Below are 20,765 nucleotides of genomic sequence, written 5' to 3' on the forward strand. Positions count from 1 at the left end.
ACCTCTTAAAATCAATATACCTTTTAAGTGTAATAGACTCCAAGTTTGTTTGAAGTATATTAACTTCAGGGCTGTTTATCAGTCAAATTCCACCCCCCCCCATCTACAGTTAGATTTCCAATTCCTAAAACTAAATATTATATTCTTAAACTTATGAATTACAAACTAAATATTCACAACAAAGGTTAGAGAAATGTATCTTTCAAGAATCACGCTGACTGCTCATATACCCTTTGGACACTTGGCTGTAACATCTGGGTTCTACATGTTCCGGCCTCAGCAGAATTCTGAACTGTTGGAGTGAGTGAATGCCCCCATCCTGGATAATTGGCAACCTGAAAACAACTAACTTCTATAAGTGGGTAGATGAAAGCAGTGTGGGTAACCTGCCATATTTGATTCTGCTTGGGTCATTGTCTTCATTTGCTGCACTCACCAGCAATCTGCCTGATATTGAGAACGTGACAGCGATTGCAGCTAAGAATCTGAGTCCTGCAACTAGGGAGGACATTGAGATAGCTAAGATCTTTTCTTATATATTATCCTAAACCGTTGTTTAGTCGAGCAGGTGATGGGTCAAGCTAAGACTGTATTTCTTGGAAGAAAACCTTTTGCACTCTGGTAGAACCAGGGAATTGTCAGTCACCAATACCGGTTTAAAATGCCCATCCATCCTAGGCTTTGAACTGTACAACACTCTTAACTGAGTGGTTTATGGGATAAATAGGACTGGGTTTGTCAACCAGGGGTGTGATTCCATACCTGTCACCCGTGTTTGCAAAGCAAATTGGAAACAGAGTCTGGATTGACTTACTGTTCCCAGACCATACATAGAAAGCTTTGAAAATAAAACCATCATCCATTAGTGTGAAGCCAGTTCAGCCCCATATTTTCTTTCTCTCATTTGTTCAACATACCTTGTTTGTGTCGGGTTTTTTTTTTATCTCTTTATCCCATTGTCTCATCCAGCCTCGATTACTAACAGATTGCAGGAGGAGATGATGGTGTATGACAGAAGAAAAAGAGCTTAATCTTTGGGCCTTGCTTTTTTCACCCTCCCCATCCCTCCCCCCTCCCCAATTCTCGTTGCTTCAGTAATTTGATCTCTAGCTCATTAGCTGACAGGGATATAAACCTCCATACTCTAGAGATTTGGGAAACAGTTAAGCAATCTGCAGCTGATGACTGAGCCCTGGGACAAAGCTTCCTCTGGGAAAATTAAAACCTCTATTTTGAAGCATTAGACGCAGGTCTCCGGGCTGGGCCCCAGCAGCACCAGGATGACAACTATTTACACGATAGATACATTGCGTTCAAGGTGACTGCAACACACACACAAAAAATGTAGCCCCTTTACAAGCTGTGGTTTGAACCAGCGAAACATTATTGTGAAGGATGTTACAGCATCATTGATCAGAAAGCTATTGATTTGCTATCGCTATGTGCCCAGCTCCATAATGAACTAAGAGCCTGTGTAAAGGTTAGAATGAAATTCGGTATAGAGCTAATTTAGGATTATTATGGCAATAATATCATTGTTGAAAAGCAGCGTAGCGTTTATATGGCCTGAGGCACTAATTCATTCGGGCATTTAAAAAATAGAAAACCCTATTAAATACTACAACACCTGAATGAAATTACTGCGTGTTTTCCATGTTTAATTTATGTCCAGGAAATGTTCCGTATAATCTTTAAACAGAAGAACTTTAAATACAAAATGTCCCATTGTCAAAAGATGTGCTTTGCAATTAACTGGACACCACTGATTCTCAGTAGATGATAGTATTGGTGGGTCGATGGGCTCTTGATATCAAGGCCCTGCTTCTGTTGCTTTACATATTGTGTTTCCCTGATGAAATGATTTTGTTTGAGTCTCCACGTTTTTGGAGAGGACAGGAGAACAAGCTGCTTTGGGATGAGTGGCTGAGGAGATGAGGACATGGAATTAATATTAGGAACGACGCAGTTGTCAACCCAGTGTCCATCTGTTAATTTAGCCTCCCCCTGTTAGGATCAGTAAACCCCTCTGTTGATTCAGCAATGTCATCGACACTTCGGGTTGAAACAAAATTGCGTGCAGCTTTCGGTGTTTAAAATTGAACCAGTGCCTTCCCCGGACAGGGCTCAAACCTGCACAATGCCCCATCCAACAATATTCAATCACTTTCAAGTAACATTCACCTAATACCAATCAAATAGCCCCTAGTCCTGCTTGTTTTCAGGCAGATTTAGATATTGGGGATTGTTGGTGAGTGGATTACCACAGCAAAGATAACGTGGAAGCTCAGTGATGATCTGAAAATACGAACTGGAGTTTCTATTCTTTGTTTGGATGTGTTCTTAGAAACCTCATTGCGTCTCGATTATGTTACCTGTGGAAGTTGTGTATTACAGCGCTAGGGAGTGCAGGAGGAATGTTTTGTGGTGGAATTCTCAGTTGCCAAAGGGACCATAAACAATGTACATTTAATCACACACGGGCTTGGATTTGAGGAGGGGGGACCTGTTGTACTTTCTTTGCCTTTAAAAGACTCGGGCAGAGATTGTACTGTTCCTTTAAAAAGAGGAGTCTGTCGTTGGTTTGAATGCGAGTGAAGAGGCGGGAGGGCATTGCTCCAATTCACCAGGCTTATTTGGTTCATTATGTTGAAAGAATTGGCACAATGTCGGGTCAAGGTTCAGGCGTTTTATAGACACAGCCGCGACCTGTTCACACATTGTGTAGGTTGCTCTGTAGCTTATTTGGTACAATAGCATCCTTTTGTGCCAATGCAATCCATTTCATATCTTTTTAAAAATATTTACTTTCTGCTGAAGGCACAGCCACCAATGGTGAAACGATTGATAGCAAGGATGCTTATAAGAATAGAATTAAGGGGAGCGCTGATATCTGAAAAGGTTGTAGAGATGCAGGAGTAGAGAGGGAGTGCATGGGTGGAAGGCTGCAGAGACCTGGAAGCAAAGGGTGAGAATTTTAAAACCAAGGTATTGTTTAACCAGGAGCCTGTGTAGGTCAACCAGCACAGAGGTGAAGTGGTAATGGGGACTTGCTGTAAGATGGGACGTGAGTGGCACAGTTACCTGGTGGCCCCGCGCCTGCTGTCCCGCGACCCCAGTGTTGATAGTTCCCATCGAACCGATGTTGGCTGTGTTGTATCCCTGCATGACGTGGTATTTGACAATGTTAAAAGATTCCAAATGAGTGAATGAGAAGCAGACCACTATTAAGAGGAATCTGCTATCTCTGAGGTTGTAAGGATGGAGGAGATTGCAGAGACAGAGAGGGGATGAATAGGGCTTCAGTGAGACCACGCCAGGAATACTGTGCGTAGTTCTGGTCTCATTTTTAAGGAAGAATATGTTTGGTTTACAAAAGCTCGTTGGATTAGACCCTGTGATGAGAGGGTTGACCAGTGAGGGGAAATTTTGTAGAATGAGTTTAAACCGTGGAGTATATTAAAACATACAAGATTGTGAAGGAGCTTGACAGGGTAGACATTGCGAGGTTTTTTCCAATGGCTGAATTATCTGGGACAGAGAGATGTGGTCACAGGATTGTTTAGGACTGAAATAAGGAGAGACCTTTTGATTCAAAGGGTTGGGAATTTTGAATTCCTTACCCCAGAGGATTGTGGATGCTCCATCATTGAATATATTTAAGGCTGAGATAGACAGATATTTGGAGTCTCTGGGGATCAAAGGATGAGAGGAGCTGCCGGGAAAGTGAAGTTGGAGCCCAAGATTAGCCATGATTGTATTGAATTTTGGGTCAGGATCTACAGGCTGTATGGTCCACTTGTGTCAATACGACCAAATGCTGAGTTAGGAAGGTAGATCTGAAGGAGGGTAGAATTGGGGAGAGGTTTTGGGGTTGAATTTAAGATCTAGCCAGCTGAAGACACAGCCTCCAATCGAGTGGTGATGAAAATCAGAGATGCACATAAGGTAAGATTGTTGGAGCATGGATTCCTAGCAAGGTTGCAGAGATGAGGATGGATAACACCATGAAGGGATTTGAACACAAGACATTTATTACAAAAAAATCAGATATGTTGTACAAGAAAAGGTGAAGTAGCACAGATAAAAGGCTTGCTTTCGGACAGGGAACAAGAATTTGAGGAAGAGAGTTCAGATAGGAGTTAAATTGGAAGTGGCATACCACAGGCATGTTGTCAAATTTGATACTTGTTGACAACACAAAAGTACAGACCATGACACACTGAATTGAAGAGAGGAGGGAAGGAGGGCAGGGTGTAAAATGTCAGATGTCCTTTCCCTCCATCCCGGAAGTGTTTTAATCCATTGCTTATTTTGCTTCTCCACCACGTCGCTGGATAATATAGACACTGCTGTCTTAGTAAATTATCCAAAGATTATCAGCGCTTCTGAGAAGCAGAAAGGTCGATGGGACAGTTTCTTGACTGCACCGGAGGGACGGTCTCTGGCAGGGTGGTTGGGAGGGGTGTTCCGCGGCCCTTTCATTGTGTCGTAATGTCCTGTCAATCACTGTGGGCACGGTGACACTGTGGGAATTGAGTGAACTTTTGTTGGGTTTGCTTTTTGTTTCCTCTTCTCCTGGATGCTGTGTAAATGTCAGAGGTTACCATTTAAAGAAAAACTCTGTTTTTGGGGTTTGGGTTGTGGGGGGGAGCTGTTGGGAGGGAGAAGGATTTTATTCTTTCCTGATTATTATGGAGATAAGCAAAGTGCTAAAGTGATGGGTCGGTCTCTGGGGTCGCACACAGCAGTTTTGTGAGACGGCCCAACCCCAGCAGTGCTGAGGTCCAGTGGGCACTCATTTTTAATTAACCACTGGCAGGGCCCTTTATGCAAGGTTAGAGGTTGGAACAAGTCAAATGAATGCATGTTAACCCCTGATGAGGAGGGCCACTCAAGGCTGCACCATTCACAACACCAGCAGCCAGACTAACTCATACAGTTAAACTGGGGTTTGGGCCATGGAAACAGAGCATGACCAGAACATATAACACTATCAAATTAACCCCAACCTTGTATCTTTCTCATGAGAAAAGGTTGGAATTATCCCATAAAATGGAAGCATCTCTTTCTTAAAATCCTAAGACAAGATATCAGAGTGAGCATGATTGGGTGATGTTCTACTGTAAAACCCATTAATAACATGAAGCATCAAAGGAGGCCATTGAAAGAATTATCCAATTAGTCTGACTCCCCTGTTCTTTCCCCCAACCCATAAAATTTTACCGTCTCAGAAATATTTATCCAATTCCCTTTCAAACGTTCCTGTTGAATCTGCTTCTGCTGCCCTTTCAGACTGTGTGTTCCAGTTCATAACCATTCACTGTGTAAAAAAAACTCTTGTTGTGTCACCTCTGTTTCTTTTTCCAATTACATTAAGCTGTGTCCTCTGCTTACTGAACAAACCATCTGCCAGCGGAAACAGTTTCTCCTGATTTACTCCATCAACACACCTGATGACTTCTGAATACCTCTCACTTTAATCTTCTCTGCTCTAAAGAACATATCCCAGCCTTATCCAATATGATTTCACTTCTGTTTCTGCTTGTTCCCCAGTACCTTACCCAAACAGCAATTGCTCCATTGCTTGTTTGCATGCCCAGATACTGGGTCATGGTCAATGGCCTCACCACTGGGCCTGTCCAGTGGCTGGAGAGCCAGTGGTAACCCCACCACGACCATCTCTAGGAGGCCTGATGCGACTTAAATGCAGTTAGGCTCTTACTTACCCACCTTATGGGTTCCTGGGACCTTCAGGAGGAGAATTCCGCCTCTAACTGAGGATGTGTCTCAGGTGGATGTAAAAAAATCACAGCACTACTTCAAAGAAGATGTTTCCCCCACAGAGTCCTGGTTAATATTCCTCCCTCAAATAACATTAGAAAAAGTAATTTTTTTTTTAGCACATTTTATTGACACACCTGTTCATTAGCTCATTGCTGTTTGTGGGAGTTTGCTGTGTGAAAATTGGCTGCTGCGTTTCCCACAGTGTGGATACATGTGAAAAAATACTCCACCATCAGGCGTCCTGTGGTTGTGAAAGGCACCATATAAATGCAGGACATGCATTATTTCTAAATTTCCTAGCTGTCATGGTGGGATTTGAACTCGATTAACTTTTGGATTGCTGGTTCAGCAACATGACCACAATTGCTGCACTTATTGGGCTTATTTGTGATTATCTTATGCTTGTGGCCCCTCATATTAGATGCCGTTTGGCCATTCATACCCTTTATTCTCTCTGTGGACTGCCATTAGCAGTCTTTTCCCCTGATTTCAGTGGCTATGACTTATCTATGCCTTTTAGCTTTGACAAAGGTTCATCTAGACTCAAAACATCAGCTCTTTTCTCTCCTCACAGATGCTGCTAGACCTGCTGAGATTTTCCAGCATTTTCCCTTTTGGTTTTATATTAGATTCCTCCAGTTGTGGCATCATCTTCTCTCTGTCTAACCTACCAAACTTGTTCTTCATCTTGACAACTCTACTGGGTCAGTTCTCAGCCTTTCCCAAATGGGCAAAACAGTCCCAGGCTATCGTGTGTCATATGAGACCTCAAAATTGTTTCAATTTTCATCAGAAAACACTGGCTAAGAATTTCCACCTTGGGTGTGTTTGGCAAATCAGCCGCAAATTGTGCTCAAAATTGCATTAGTTTTGTAAAATGATTTTTTATTTCATCAAATCGTCATTCAATCTCATTGAAACACCACTGAATGTAAAATCTTTGACAAAGCAGCACAGTTGGGCAGGATTTTGCAACTAATTTGCATTCATAAATGCTGCTTGGCATATTTATAAGTGAGAGCTGTGTGTAGTTTGATTAAATGTGCTGAAAATGCGTTTATTGCAAAAATACACATTTAAGTAGTGCCTAGTTACTGCCTGCAGAAAGAAGTGAAGGTAACTTTAATAAACCTATGCTGAAGTGTTTACCAGTTACACTAGTGTAAGTAGTCAGTTTCTTAATTTTTTTAATTATAAGCCTATCAAGCGTCTCAGTGGCACAATGGTTAGCATTGTTGCTTCACAGCGCCAGGAACCCAGGTTCAAATCTGGCCTAGGTGATTGTGTCTATGTTGTGTTTGCACATTCTCCCTGTATCCACATAGGTTTCCTCCGGGTGCTCCAGTTTCCTCCCACACTCCAAAGATGTTTGAGTTAGGTGGATTGGCCGTGCTAAATTGCCCTTAGTGTCAGGGGGATTAGCAGGGCAAATACACGAGGGCTATGAGGATAGGGCCTGGGTGGAATCGTTGTTGATGCAGGTTAGATGGGCCGAATGGCCTCTTTCTGCTCTATAGGAACTCTATGATTCTATTTGTTCTTGTGTTCAAAATAAAAAGTAAATTTGCACTTGAGACTTCTCAGCCTTTACACTGGTTTAGACAATTTTGGGCAAATGGTATTGGAAATACCACTAGAACCTGGCTGAAGTCGAGGCCACTGAATTGCTGAGCATGATCCTAAAACTAAAAGTCCTGAAATCCAATTTAAGTCCTTTATTGCATGGAGTCGGCTTTTGTGCTCACATCTTTGGAGTGGGACATAAAAACACTACCTTCTGATTCAGTGAACATACACATTAGAACGGGAGTAGGCCATTCAGCCCCTCAAGCCTGCTCTGTCGTCCAGTAAGATGTGGCTGATCTGATTGTGGTCTCAACTCTACATTCCCGACTACCTCTGATAACCTTTAGCTCCTTTTGTCACTCGAGGCAATCTACCTCTGACTTAAAAGTCCTCATTAACCCTGACTCCACTATTCTCTGGGGAAGAGAGTTGCAAAGATTCATGACTGTCAGAGAAAAACAATCTCCTCATCTCTGTCTTAAATGACACATCCCTTAATTTTAAAATATATCCCCTAATTCTTGTCTCCCCCAAAGATGTGCAGCTTAGATGAATTGGCCAAGCTAAATTACCCCTTAGTGTCCTAAGACAAGGGAAAAGCATCCTTGCAGCAGCCACCATGTCAAGTTCCCTTATGAGATTGCAGCCAACTCAGCCCTGGTTGACACAATGTCACAGCATCACAGCATGATTATAGTACAGAAAGAGGCCATTCACTCCATCATGTCTATGTCTGACCTCTGCAAGAGCAATTTGACTAGTCCCACTCTCCCTGCCTGTTCCTGCAGCCCTGTAATATACTTCTCTCTTTGGGTAATTATCCAATTTTCTTTTGACAATCCCAATTGAACCTTCCACAACTAACTCTCAAGACAGTGCAGTCCAGATCCTAACCATTAACTGCATTGAAAAAAAATGTTCTCCTCTTCTCAGGGGAGGCAGTGGCATAGTGGTAATGTCAGTGCATTAATAATCCAGCAGGCCAAGCTGATACTCTGGGGACACAGGTTCAAATCCCACCACAGTGGCTGGTGGAGTTTAAATCCAATTAGTAAAACCTAAACCATGAAACTGTCATTGATTGTTGTAAAAATAAAATCTATTCAGTTCACTAACGTCCTTTAGGGAAGGAAATCTGCCATCCTTATCTGGTGTGGCCTACATGTGACACCAAAAGAGTAAAAGTTTATATATTTATTAGTCACAAGCATGCTTACATTAACACTGTAATGAAGTTACTGTGAAAATCTCCTAGTCACCACATACCAGTGCCTGTTCGAGTACACTGAGGGAGAATTGGCCAATTCATCTACCTGTACATCTTTTGGACCATAGGAGGAAACTGGAGCACCCAGAGGAAACCCATGCAGACACAGGGAGAATGTGCAAACTCCACACAGACAGTGACCCAAACTGGGAATTGAACCTGGGTCCCTAGCACTGTGTGGCAGCAGTGCCAATCACTGTGCTGCCCAGTCCCACAGCAACGTGGTTGACTCTTAACTGCCACTCAGTTCAAGGGCACTTAGGAATGCTGGCTTTCCAGCAACACCCATACCCCTTGAAAGAATAATGGAAAAAATGTCACTTCTTTGTCCATCACCTACATTTCCTCCCTATCTACGCTATCCAGACCTGTCATGACTTTAAACACTTTCTTTGATGTATCCTGCTATGGTTTGAGGAGCTGGTCACTGCACATTATGTCGCCAACAACCCCCCCCCCCCCCCCCACCCCCACCCTCCCATATCGTAGAATCCGTACAGTGCAGAAGGAGACCATTTGGCCCATTGAGTCTGCACTGATTCTCCAACAGAGCACCTGTACCCAGGCCCTTTCCCTGTAACCCCACATGTTTGTTTACCCCGCTAACACCCCTGACCTATAAATCTTGGGACACTAAAGAACAATTTAGCATGGCCAATCCATCTAACCTGCACATCTTTGAAGTGTGGGAGGAAATCCACACAGACATGGGAAGAATGTGCAGACTTCACACAACCAGTCAACCAATTGAACCTGGCTTCTGGTGCTGCGAGGCAGCAGTGCTAACCACTGTACCACCCATACTCTCCATTGATTGACGTAGCTGGTTCATGGGATCAGAGGTTTCTGACTGCTGGTTGTTGTTTACTGTTTAAGACGGAGGCAAACACTAATTCAGGCTACCCGTACTACCCACATCCCAAAGACAATCCATCTGCCAATCAAGCGGGTACAGAAATGTTCTATTTAATAGGTGCCACTTAAGCAATGCAAACATAGACGAGGAGAACTACCAGACTTCATTTCAATCTCATCAAGAAACCTTTTTACCAAAACCAGTGGTAAATGTGTGGAAGCTACCAGAAGGGGAGTTGAGATTGCTAATCTTTGGAATTCTCTCCCCCAACGAGCAGTAGGGACAGGATCATTAAATACATTCAAGGCCGAGTTAGACAGGTTTTTGATAGGCAAGGGAATCAAAAGTTACGAGAGACAGATGTGGAAATTGGAGTTAAAGCCACAGTCTATTCATCCGTGATCTTACTGAGTGGCAGAACAGACTCAGTGGGCTGAATGAACCACTCCTGTTTGTAATTCTTATGTTTAAATTCTTAGCAAATAGCACAGCTGGATTTAGGGGAAACTGTGTGGACCAAATGGCCTGTTTGCTTGCTGTAGTCTCTGTAATACTATGTAATATATATCACCTGCTCAGGCTGTTTCTAAATATAGGTCAGTGGATACACTACGATGCAGGATTGAATCTAGATCATTCTTGCTGTTGTTCTCTGTACCACATCAGGTCTTTACTGGGAGAACTCCTTGAGATAATCTTCATCATGTCATTGATGCATTTTTTTTAATTTTGAAGAAAAACCTCTTCCCATTTAAATAGCGGAATAGGGCTCGGTACAATATTTGGATAACAGCAGCTTAATCTGCCAGGTGCATTGAACGCCAGACCATGAATCAACAGCTTTTGGTGACAGGTCACAATGGATATTTGATAAGACATCAACAATAGATGTTTATTTAACCCAGCAACCCACTCTCTTTTTTGGTGCCAGATTGACTATATCTCCAAAAGCAAAGTCTTTTATGTCCGATTCCCAACAATCAAGAGCATCAACTTGGTGTTGACCCATTGCCTTGTTGGGAAAAAGTACTTAATGTTTTCTTCCAGCTGAATCGAAAACACAATCTGGAGCCTACAAAGTTAACTTTTCCTTAAATACCTGCACTATTTATCATTTCATTCAGCCAATTATGTTTAATTCCATGCTGCCTGACGGGCTGAGTATTTCCAGCATTTTCTCTTCCTATTCTGCTTTTTATTGCTAGATATTATGTTCCAGTGACAGATTCTTATATTAGTTGCTCACTAACATTGACTCAGGTTGAGATATTAGGGCAGTTTTGGGGGATATTCTGAAATGTTGAATCAGTTTGCAGGGAAATGTGTATGCCCAGAGTTCAGTTTCTCTCAGTTAATTGATACACTGATAACCAAAACTCTTCAACACCTCTCTCAGTGCATGTGTTATATGTTGGCTGACCACTAATTGTCCATCTGAAAACAGGAAATTGGATGAAAGGAGAGCAAAAGATGTGTATTGTTTGTTCTCAGTTCCTGTTACCTTCCAATCTTCAGATGGACAATCTTCTCCAGGCATCTTCCTATTTGATTCTCCAGCGTAAACTCACTGTGTCTCTGTACTGACTGACCCACAATCACTGTGACTGTACTGACTGATCCACACTCACTGTGTCACTGTACTGACTGACCCACACTCACTGTGTCACTGTACTGACTGACCCACACTCACTGTGTCACTGTACTGACTGACCCACAATCACTGTGTCTGTACTGACTGACCCACACTCACAGACTGTGTCTCTGTATGACTGACCCACACTCACTGTATCTCTGTACTGACTGACCCACACTACTGTTTCTCTGTACTGACTGACCCACACTCAGTGTCTGTACTGATGGACCCACACTTACTGTGTCTGTACTGACTGACCCACAATCACTGTGTCTATACTGACTGAACCACACTCAGTGTCTCTATACTGACTGAACCACACTCAGTGTCTGTACTAACTGACCCACACACACTGTGTCACTGTACTGACTGACCCACACTCACTGTGTCACTGTACTGACTGACCCACACTCACTGTGTCACTGTACTGACTGACCCACACTCACTGTGTCTCTGCACTGACTGACCACACTCACTGTGTCTCTGCACTGACTGACCACACTCACTGTGTCTCTGCACTGACTGACCACACTCACTGTGTCTCTGCACTGACTGACCACACTCATTCTGTCTGTGTAATGACTGACCCACGCTCAATGTGTCTGTACAGACTGACCCACGCTCCCCGTGTCCCTGACCCACGCTCCCCGTGTCTTCTGTACTGACTGACCCACATTCAGTGTCTGTGTCTCTACTGACTGGCTCACACCCACTGTGTCTCTGCACTGACTGGCTCACACCCACTGTGTCTCTGCACTGACTGGCTCACACCCACTGTGTCTCTGCACTGACTGACCCACACTCACTGTGTCATTACTGACTGATGCACACACGCTCTGTCTCTGCACTGACTGACCCACACTCAGGTTGTCTGTACTGACTGACCCATACTCGTTGTTTCTCTGTACTGACTGACCCAACTCACTGTGTATCTGCACTGATTGACCCACACTCACTGGGTCTCTGTACTGACTGACCCACACTCACTGGGTCTCTGTACTGACTGACCCACACTCACTGGGTCTCTGTACTGACTGACCCACACTCACTGGGTCTCTGTACTGACTGACCCACACTCACTGGGTCTCTGCACTGTGACCAACACTCCCTGTGTCTATACTGACTGACCCACTCTCACTATGTCTCTGTACTGACTGGCCCACACACTCTATACTGACTGAACCACACTCACTCTGTCTCTATTGAATGACTAATACTCATGGTGCAGTGACTGCCTTTCTCTGTCTATTTCTCCTCTCTCTGTCTGTGCTGGCTGACTAACCAACTCTCCATATGTCTTTATAACAACTGACTGAGTCTTTCTGCAAAACTAAGCTAGCAGGGTCCAAGGGTCCCTGCGTTCTGCCCTACTGGGGACAGGGACATTACTATTATAGTAGGCTCTTACTTTCTTTGTTCACGGGATGAGGACATCGCTGGCTAGGCCAACAATTATTGCCTATCCCTAATATGACGTGAACCACTGCAGTCCATGTCCATAATGATGTTAGCGAGGGAGTTCCAGGATTATAATCCATCAACAGTGAAAAATTTGGCACTATAATCCCAAGTCAGGATGGTGGTGTTCCCATGTATCTGTTGCCTTTTTCCTTCTAAGTGGTGCAGTTCTTGGGTTTGGAAGGTGCTGTCAAAGGATCCTTGGCAAGTTGTAGATGGTACACACTGCTGACGCTGTGGGTCTCGGGTGGAGGGAGTGAATACGAAAAGTGCTGAATGTGGTGCCAATTACATGTGATACCCTGGATGGTGTTGAGTTTCTTGAGTGTTGTTGAAGCCTCAATCATCCAGGCAAATGGAGAGTGTTCCATCACACTCTTGACTCATGCCTTGTTGATGGTGGCCATGATGTGGACTCACCTGATAAAGAAGCAGCACTCTGAAAGCTCATGATTCCAGATAAACCTGTTGGACTTTAACCTGGTGTTGTGAGATTCCTTATTGTTGTGGTGAACGTACTGTTTGATGTTTCTGAAATTTGTGTCAGTACCTCTCCAAATTGACAGTCAGAAACATTTCTCTACAGACAGGTGTAGAAGGCTTTAAATTTGAGATTGTGCCTTGAGATAAGGAAACCTACTTCAGGAAAGTGAGAAAAAAAGGACTTGCATTCATATAGCGCCTTTCATGATGACAGGACATTGTGAAGCATTTTAGACGCCAGTCAACTGCTTCTGAGCAGGAAATTAGCCCTCTACCATGGCTCAGTTGGTAACACTCTCACCACTGAATCAGCCAGAGACTTGAGCACTGAATTTAGGCAGACACTCCCAGTGCAGTACTGAGGGAGTGCTACACAACCAGAGATGCCGTCTTTCAAATTAGGTGTTAGACTGACAACACATTTGTTCTCACAGGTGAATATGAGCAATCCCATGACACTATTTTGGAGAAGATCATGTTCTCCCCAGTGGCCTGGCAATATTTATATCTCAGCCAACATCACCACAACACATTGTCCCATCACTCTAACCACTGGGGAAAGACTGAGCAAGCCGAGGGCTCTTCTTTCCAGATAAGAGATGACTGCATGCTTACCTAATAATTAATACAAAGAGGTTCAAATTATGAAGGATTGTACATGAGAGAACTTGTGGAAGAATCCAAAATTAGAGGCTCCAGTGACAGATGCAAACCAGTGAATCTAATGGGAAGTGGGAGCAGTATGGCGGCACAGTGGTCAGCACTGCTGCCTCACAGCACCAGAGACCCAGGTTCCATTCCCGGCTTGGATCACTGCCTGTGCGGAGTCTGCATGTTCTCCCCGTGTCAGCGTGGGTTTCTTCCAGATGCTCTGGTTTCCTCCCACAGTCCAAAGATGTGCAGGTTAGGTGGATTGGCCATGCTAAATTGCCCCCTAGTGCCAGGGGGACTAGCTAGGATAAATGCAAGAGGCTAAGGGGATAGGGCCTTGGTGGGATTATTGTCAATGCAGACTTGATGGGCCAAATGGCCTCCTCCTGCACTGTAGGATTCTATGGTCTATTATTTACTTAAAATAACTTAATTAGTCAGAATGGTGAGAAAGGGAAATTTGCTGCCATGTGGAGCAGTTGAGACAATTGGCATTGATGCATTTAGGGGGAAGCTCAAAATTCATTAGAGAGAAAGAAATAGATTAGGCTGATTAACTGAGCTGAAGTAGGATGGGAGGAGACTCATGAAGAGTATTAGCACCAGCATAGACCAGTTGGACCAAATGGCCTATTTCTTTGCTTTAAGTTATACGTAGTTATCTGATTGCATTGCAAACGTGCACAGTTAAACATTAGGATGATACTTCAACACCATGGTAAAAACAGAAGCAGCATATAAACAAAATTGGTTTTATGTTTCTGCTACCTATTGCTGAAGTCCCTTGATTTGACCCGTTGTGTTGGAAGTCAGTGCATTACATTGGCATTGCTCTGTAGAGCTATGGGTAGAACAAGACTAAAGGAGCTATTAAACTAGGGCACCAGGTGAACCTGAGGTCACTGAAGTGTTATTCCAACCCACCAGGAAATGATGCACAACTAATCCAGTTAATCTATTTACCTTCGCATTTTAATTCAGATTAGAGTGAACACAACACTGGATTACAGATAAGAGTGTAAACAGGCCCTTAGATGCTCACAGTACAAATCCTGTTTTACCTTTCCACTCGAGAACAAATGGAATGTAGGAGTTGGGGTCATCGCAAAGTCAGCTTGTATCCCTTCCACACCCAAAGCAAACCTTCCTGGATTCTATAGAAAAATAATTGGAACATCATCCTCTTGAATTTTCAATCTCCTGTTAGTATCCTCCAAGGTACAAAGAGAGTATTTAATTTCTAACCTTCTGCCAGGAAGTGAGAGGACATCAGGATGTCTCTAAGCCTCATGTTGATTTTGACTCCTGTTTCCCCCCCCCCCCCCCCCCCCCCGCCTTTCTGAACAGTTTCTCCCGGCTGCATTATTGAGATTGGAATTGATCATTTAATGAAAGAGGGGTGGAGAATCATGCAGAACAGACAGGAGATGGTGCCTGTGCCAGCCTTTTGAATGAGCTATCCAATTAGACCCACTCCTCCCTCCCTTTCCTGTATAGCCCTGCAAATTCTTCTCTTTCAGGTTTGTGTCCAATTTCTTTTTGAGAATTATTATTGAATCTGCTTCCACCACTTTGTCAGGCAGCCCATTCCAGATCACCATTTGTTGTGTAAAGAAATTTCCTCCTCTGGCCTCTGGAGCTTTTTCCAATTACCTTTGGTTTACCAGCTCTCCTGCTACTGGAAGCAGAGTCTTTTTATTCACGCTGTCAAAAGGTTTCAAGCTTTTCAATAATATCTCCCTAACCTTCTCTGCTGTAAGGGAAAGACTAGAATTTCTTTATAAAACTGAAGTCTCTTACCCCTGGTGTCAGTCTAGTAAATCTCTCCTGTGCCATTTCTGAGGCCTTTGAAATCCAACCTAAAGTTCGTGCCCAACATTAGATGTAATATCATTCCTGGGATCCTACCCAGTGTTTTGTAAAGGTTTAACGTATTTTGCCTGCCATGTACTCAACATCTTCATTTAGAAAGCCAAGATTGGTTTCCAGTTTTTTAACATCATTCTCATCGTCCTGCAACCTTCAAAGACTTGTGCACACACACACTCCTGCTCCTGCACCCTCCTTTAAAACTGTCCATTTAGCTGGTGTTCACTATCCTCTTTCCTGTTCATATGAAGCATATCACAGCCCTCTGTATCTAATTCAATTTGCCACATTTCTGCCCATTTCACTAGTCTCCTGAAATCTGGCCTTGTTACCTTCAATATTTGCTACATGTCTGAGTTTCAGACCTTCCACAAACATGGCCATGAATCCCTTTCTGTCAAGGAGCTGCATGACCCAAGCAATTTGGAACCAGACGTTCGTACAAACGCAAAGTAAATAGATGAATGGATAACATGTAGTACAGAACTGTCCATCCAGTTTATAACTGTATTAGCAATCTGTTGATTAGAAATTTTCAGCAAACAATAGATTGAATTGACATAGGGTATTAATCTTGTCTAATCCTTTCAATATTTCCACTTTATAATTTAATTTATTCTTGCCATATAGCTATTGTGTTTATTGCCCATCAATAATTGCCCCTGAGGAGGTGGTGTTGGGCCATTTGATGGAGGGGAGATTCCCCACAACGAGTTCCAGGATTTTGACCCAGCAACAGGCGTAGGTTGGGTAGGTGTGTGACCTGGAGGGGTCCTTGCAGGTTGTGTTGTTCCCCTGCACCTGCTATCCTTGTTCCTTTGATAGATGTCTGAGTGGCGAAAGAACTGGGTAGGCTGAGCGAGTGGGCGAGGACCTGGACCTGGCAGATGGAGTATAATGTTAGCAAGTGTGAGGTTATCCACTTTGGCAGAAATAATAGTAGGAGGGATTACTATTTAAAGGGCAAAAAGCTGCAGCATGCTACGGTGCAGAGGGACCTGGGGGTCCTTGTGCATGAGTCGCAAAATCCCAGTCTGCAGGTGCAGCAGGTGATCAAGAAGGCGAATGGGATGCTGGCCTTTATAGCGAGGGGGATAGAATATAAAAGCAGGGAGGTCTCGCTGCAACTGTACAGGGTACTGGTGAGGCCGCAGCTGGAGTACTGTGTGCAGTTTTGGTCGCTGCACTTGCGCAAGGATATTTTGGCCTTGGAGGGAGTGCAGAGGAGGTTCACTAGGCTGATACTGGAGATGAGGGGGTTGGACTATGAAGAGAGACTAAATAGACTGGGTCTGTACTCGTTGGGGTTTAGAAGGATGAAGGGGGATCTTATAGAGACATATAAGATAATGAAAGGGATGGATAGGGTAGAGGTAGAGAGATTCTTCCCGCTTAGAAAGGATAGCAGGACTAGAGGGCACAGCCTCAAGATAAAGGGGGGGGGGCACTTTAGATCGGAGTTGAGGAGGAACTTCTTCACTCAAAGGGTGGTGAATCTCTGGAATTCTCTGCCCGTTGAAGTGGTGGAGGCTACCTCGCTAAATATATTTAAGTCACGGGTAGATAGGTTTTTGACGGACAAGGGAATTAAGGGTTATGGGGAGAAAGTGGGAAAGTGGAACTGATCCACTTCAGATCAGCCATGATCTTATTGAATGGTGGGGTAGGCTCAAAGGGCTAGATGGCCTACTCCTGCTCCTATTTCTTATGTTCTTGTGAACCTGGGAGAGTTGCACCCTGTAGGTAGTGCATGCAGCAGCAACCATGTGATGGAGATACAGATGAAAAACAGTGTAAATATACTGGATAAAACTTTTGTTTTTTTCCCTCCTGTATCTCACAGAGAAGAGAAGGAGCGTTGGATCCGTGCTAAGTATGAACAGAAACTGTTCCTGATCCCACCGCCATGCTCGGACGTTCCCTTGGGACAACAGCTGCTACATGCCACAGCTGAGGAGAACTTGCGGGCAGTCATCCTACTGCTAGCCCACGGCTCCAAGGATGAAGTGAACGAAACTTACGGAGAGGGAGACTGTCGCACATCCCTGCACCTGGCCTGTAGAAAAGGGAATGTTGTTCTCACTCAGCTCTTGATCTGGGTAGGTGAATGTGTGACAATTTCAAAAGAAAAGGCAGATTTGCATTTCTTCAGCACCCTTCACAACCTCAGCATCCCCAAGCACTTTATAGCCAATGAAGTACCTTTCGAATGTTGTTACTGTTGTGATGTCAGGTTCCAGCAAGGGCCCACCTACAGCAATAAATAAACAGATCATCTGCCTTTGTAATGTTGGATTAATATTGGCCAGAGCTGCTGGAGAGAACGCCCCTGTCTTTTTAAAACAATAACATATGCCTGAGAGGGCAGACAAGTTTTAATATCTCACCTGAAAGTCGGGTGGGGGAGGGTGAACACAGTGTACTGTGGTTAGCACTGCTGCCTCACAGTGCCAGGGACCAGGGTTCAATTCCCGCCTTGAGACACTGTTTGTGTGGAGTCTGTGTGTTAACAAAGAACAGAGAACAACCCAGCACGGGAAACAGGCCCTTCGGCCCAACGAGCCCGCGCCGCCGCATCCTCCTACACCTATTCTACCCTGCGTGTCTGCGAGTAGAACCCCTAACTTAGCCAGATTCAGGGGAGAATAGTGTCAATTTAGTAAACCAATCAGCCTGAGAGCACATCTTTGGGGTGTGGGAGGAAACCGGAGCGCCCGGAGGAAACCCACGCAACCACAGGGAGAATGCACAAACTCCCACAGACACAGGCCCAAATCCATGTATCTGCACAGCTAGCAGTGCTAGTCACTGAGCTGTTGCGGCGCCCGTCTACCGGTCCAGGATCAAGCACACACACCGACACGAAGTACTAGGCCACTCCCAGAACATCTAAGAGCAGCCCACGCACGACCCACCGTGTGCATGCCCCTCGTTTGACAACGAGGTGGACCTCCACCTGCAGAATAAAAAGACAAAAACGTTAACATACAATTCTGCATTTCTGGTGTCTCCCGAGGCACTGACCCTATTTAATACCCCCTACTATAACCCTCCATCCTCGTTAAACGAGTCCAACGTTCCTGCCTCCATCACCCTACTCGGTAGCGCGTTCCATACCCCCGCGACCCTCTGCGTGAAGAACCTTCCTCTCACATCCAAATTATACTTCTCCCCCCTCACCCTTAAATCATGACCTCTCGTAATTGTACCCAGTCTAGGGAGCAGTCTCTCACTATTGACTCTATCTATTCCCTTCAGTATCTTATATACCTCTATCATGTCTCCCCTCAATTTCCGTCTTTCCAAGGAGAAAAGTCCCAGTTTCTCCAACCTTTCCTCGTAACTCAGTCCCTCCATGCCAGCAACATCCTGGTAAATCTCCTCTGCACCCTTTCCAGAGTCTCCACGTCCTTCTGGTAGTAAGGTGACCAGAACTGGACGCAGTACTCCAAATGCGGTCTAACCAACGTTCTGTACAACTGAAGCATTAGACGGCAGCTCCTACACTCTATACCCCTTCCTATAAAGGCTAGCATTCCATAAGCTTTCCTCACAACCTTCTCCACTTGTGTCGCAACCTTCATAGACTTGTGAACCTGCACTCCCAGGTCCCTCTGTATTTCTATACTCCTAATCGGTCTACCTTTTATCACGTAGCTCCTCTCTGCATTATTCCTTCCAAAATGCATCACCTTGCATTTGTCAGGATTAAATTCCATCTGCCACCTATCTGCCCAATGTACCAACCTATCTATATCCTGTTGTATCACCTGACATTCCACCTCAGTATCCGCCAACCCTGCCGTCTTGGTGTCATCCGCAAACTTGCTGATCACACCACTTAAGCTCTCTTCCAAATCGTTTATGTATACTACAAAGAGGAGAGGTCCCAGTACTGAGCCCTGCGGCACACCACTGGTCACTGGCCTCCAGCCCGAAAAGGTCCCCTCAACAACTACCCTCTGTCTCCTATTGCCCAGCCAGTTCTCAATCCACCTAGCTACCTGTCCTTATATCCCATGCGCCTTAATCTTTTCCACCAGCCTACCATGAGGGACTTTGTCAAACGCCTTACTGAAATCCATATAGATGACATCAACGGCTCTCCCATCGTCAACCGTTTTTGTCACCTCCTCAAAAGAATTCTACCAGATTCGTAAGGCAAGACCTCCCTCTAACAAAGCCATGTTGCGTATCCCTAATTAGATCGCAATGCTCCAAATGCTCATACATCCTACCCCTAAGTATTTTTTCCATTAATTTCCCTACCACCGATGTCAAACTCACAGGTCTATAATTTCCAGGGTTATCCCTACTACCTTTTTTAAACAGCAGTACCACATTTGCTACCCTCCAGTCTTCTGGGACCTCACCTGTGTCCAAAGAAGAGACAAAGATTTGCGCCAGAGGCCCAGCAATTTCATCTTTCACCTCCCTAAGCAGCCTGGGATAAATACCATCAGGCCCCGGAGCTTTATCCATCCTTATGCTACCTAAAAGCCCTAGCACTTCCTTCCTTGTAATAGTTATTTCCTGCCACTGATCCACAGCTCCCTCCAAGACACCGCACGACACCGAACCCCTCTCCTTCGTGAATACCGACGCAAAGTATTCATTCAGGAGCTCCCCCATTCCCTCCGGCTCAATACATAACTCCCCACTTTTGTCCCTAAGAGGACCAATTTTCCCTCTAACTATTCTCTTGCTCCTAATATAGGAATAAAACGCCTTTGGATTTTCCTTAATCCTATCAGCCAAAGCCGTTTCATGCCCTCTTTTCGCCCTTCTAACTCCCCTTTTTAGCTCCCTCCTACTCTCTCTATATTCCTCCAGCGCACTCTCCGTACCCGGTTGTTTCGACCTAACATACGCCTCCCTCTTCTTTCTCACCAAGTCTTCGATACCCCCTGGAATCCACGGCTCTCTAATCCTACCTTTCCCATCCTTCCGCTTAACCGAAACATGCCTCTCCTGCAACATTTTCAGTTTGCCCTTAAAAGCCTCCCACTTGCCAACCGTGGACTTGCCAGCTAACAGTCCCTCCCAATCAGTGTCCTGCAGCTCCCTCCTAATCCTGCTATAGCTTGCCTTCCCCCAGTTCAGCACCCTCCCGTTCGGCTGGCACTCATCCCTTTCCATTTTTATCCTAAAGTAGACGGACTTGTGGTCACTGTTAGCCACATGTTCGCCTACCTCAA

At 44.6% G+C, this 20,765-nt stretch overlaps 1 protein-coding gene across 1 annotated transcript in view; it reads left to right on the plus strand.

Moving 5' to 3' along the window:
* Positions 1–20,765, plus strand: part of agap1 (ArfGAP with GTPase domain, ankyrin repeat and PH domain 1) — a 712,549-nt gene that overhangs the window by 681,813 nt on the left and 9,971 nt on the right. The window contains exon 15 of the mRNA XM_080198627.1: positions 17,411–17,666. Coding sequence (XP_080054753.1) covers positions 17,411–17,666 — 256 coding nt within the window. The remainder of the gene's footprint in view (positions 1–17,410; positions 17,667–20,765) is intronic.

The sequence above is a fragment of the Carcharhinus amblyrhynchos genome, chromosome 11 (genome assembly GCF_965287045.1).
Source record: "Carcharhinus amblyrhynchos chromosome 11, sCarAmb.v2.hapA, whole genome shotgun sequence".
Lineage (NCBI taxonomy): Eukaryota > Metazoa > Chordata > Chondrichthyes > Carcharhiniformes > Carcharhinidae > Carcharhinus > Carcharhinus amblyrhynchos.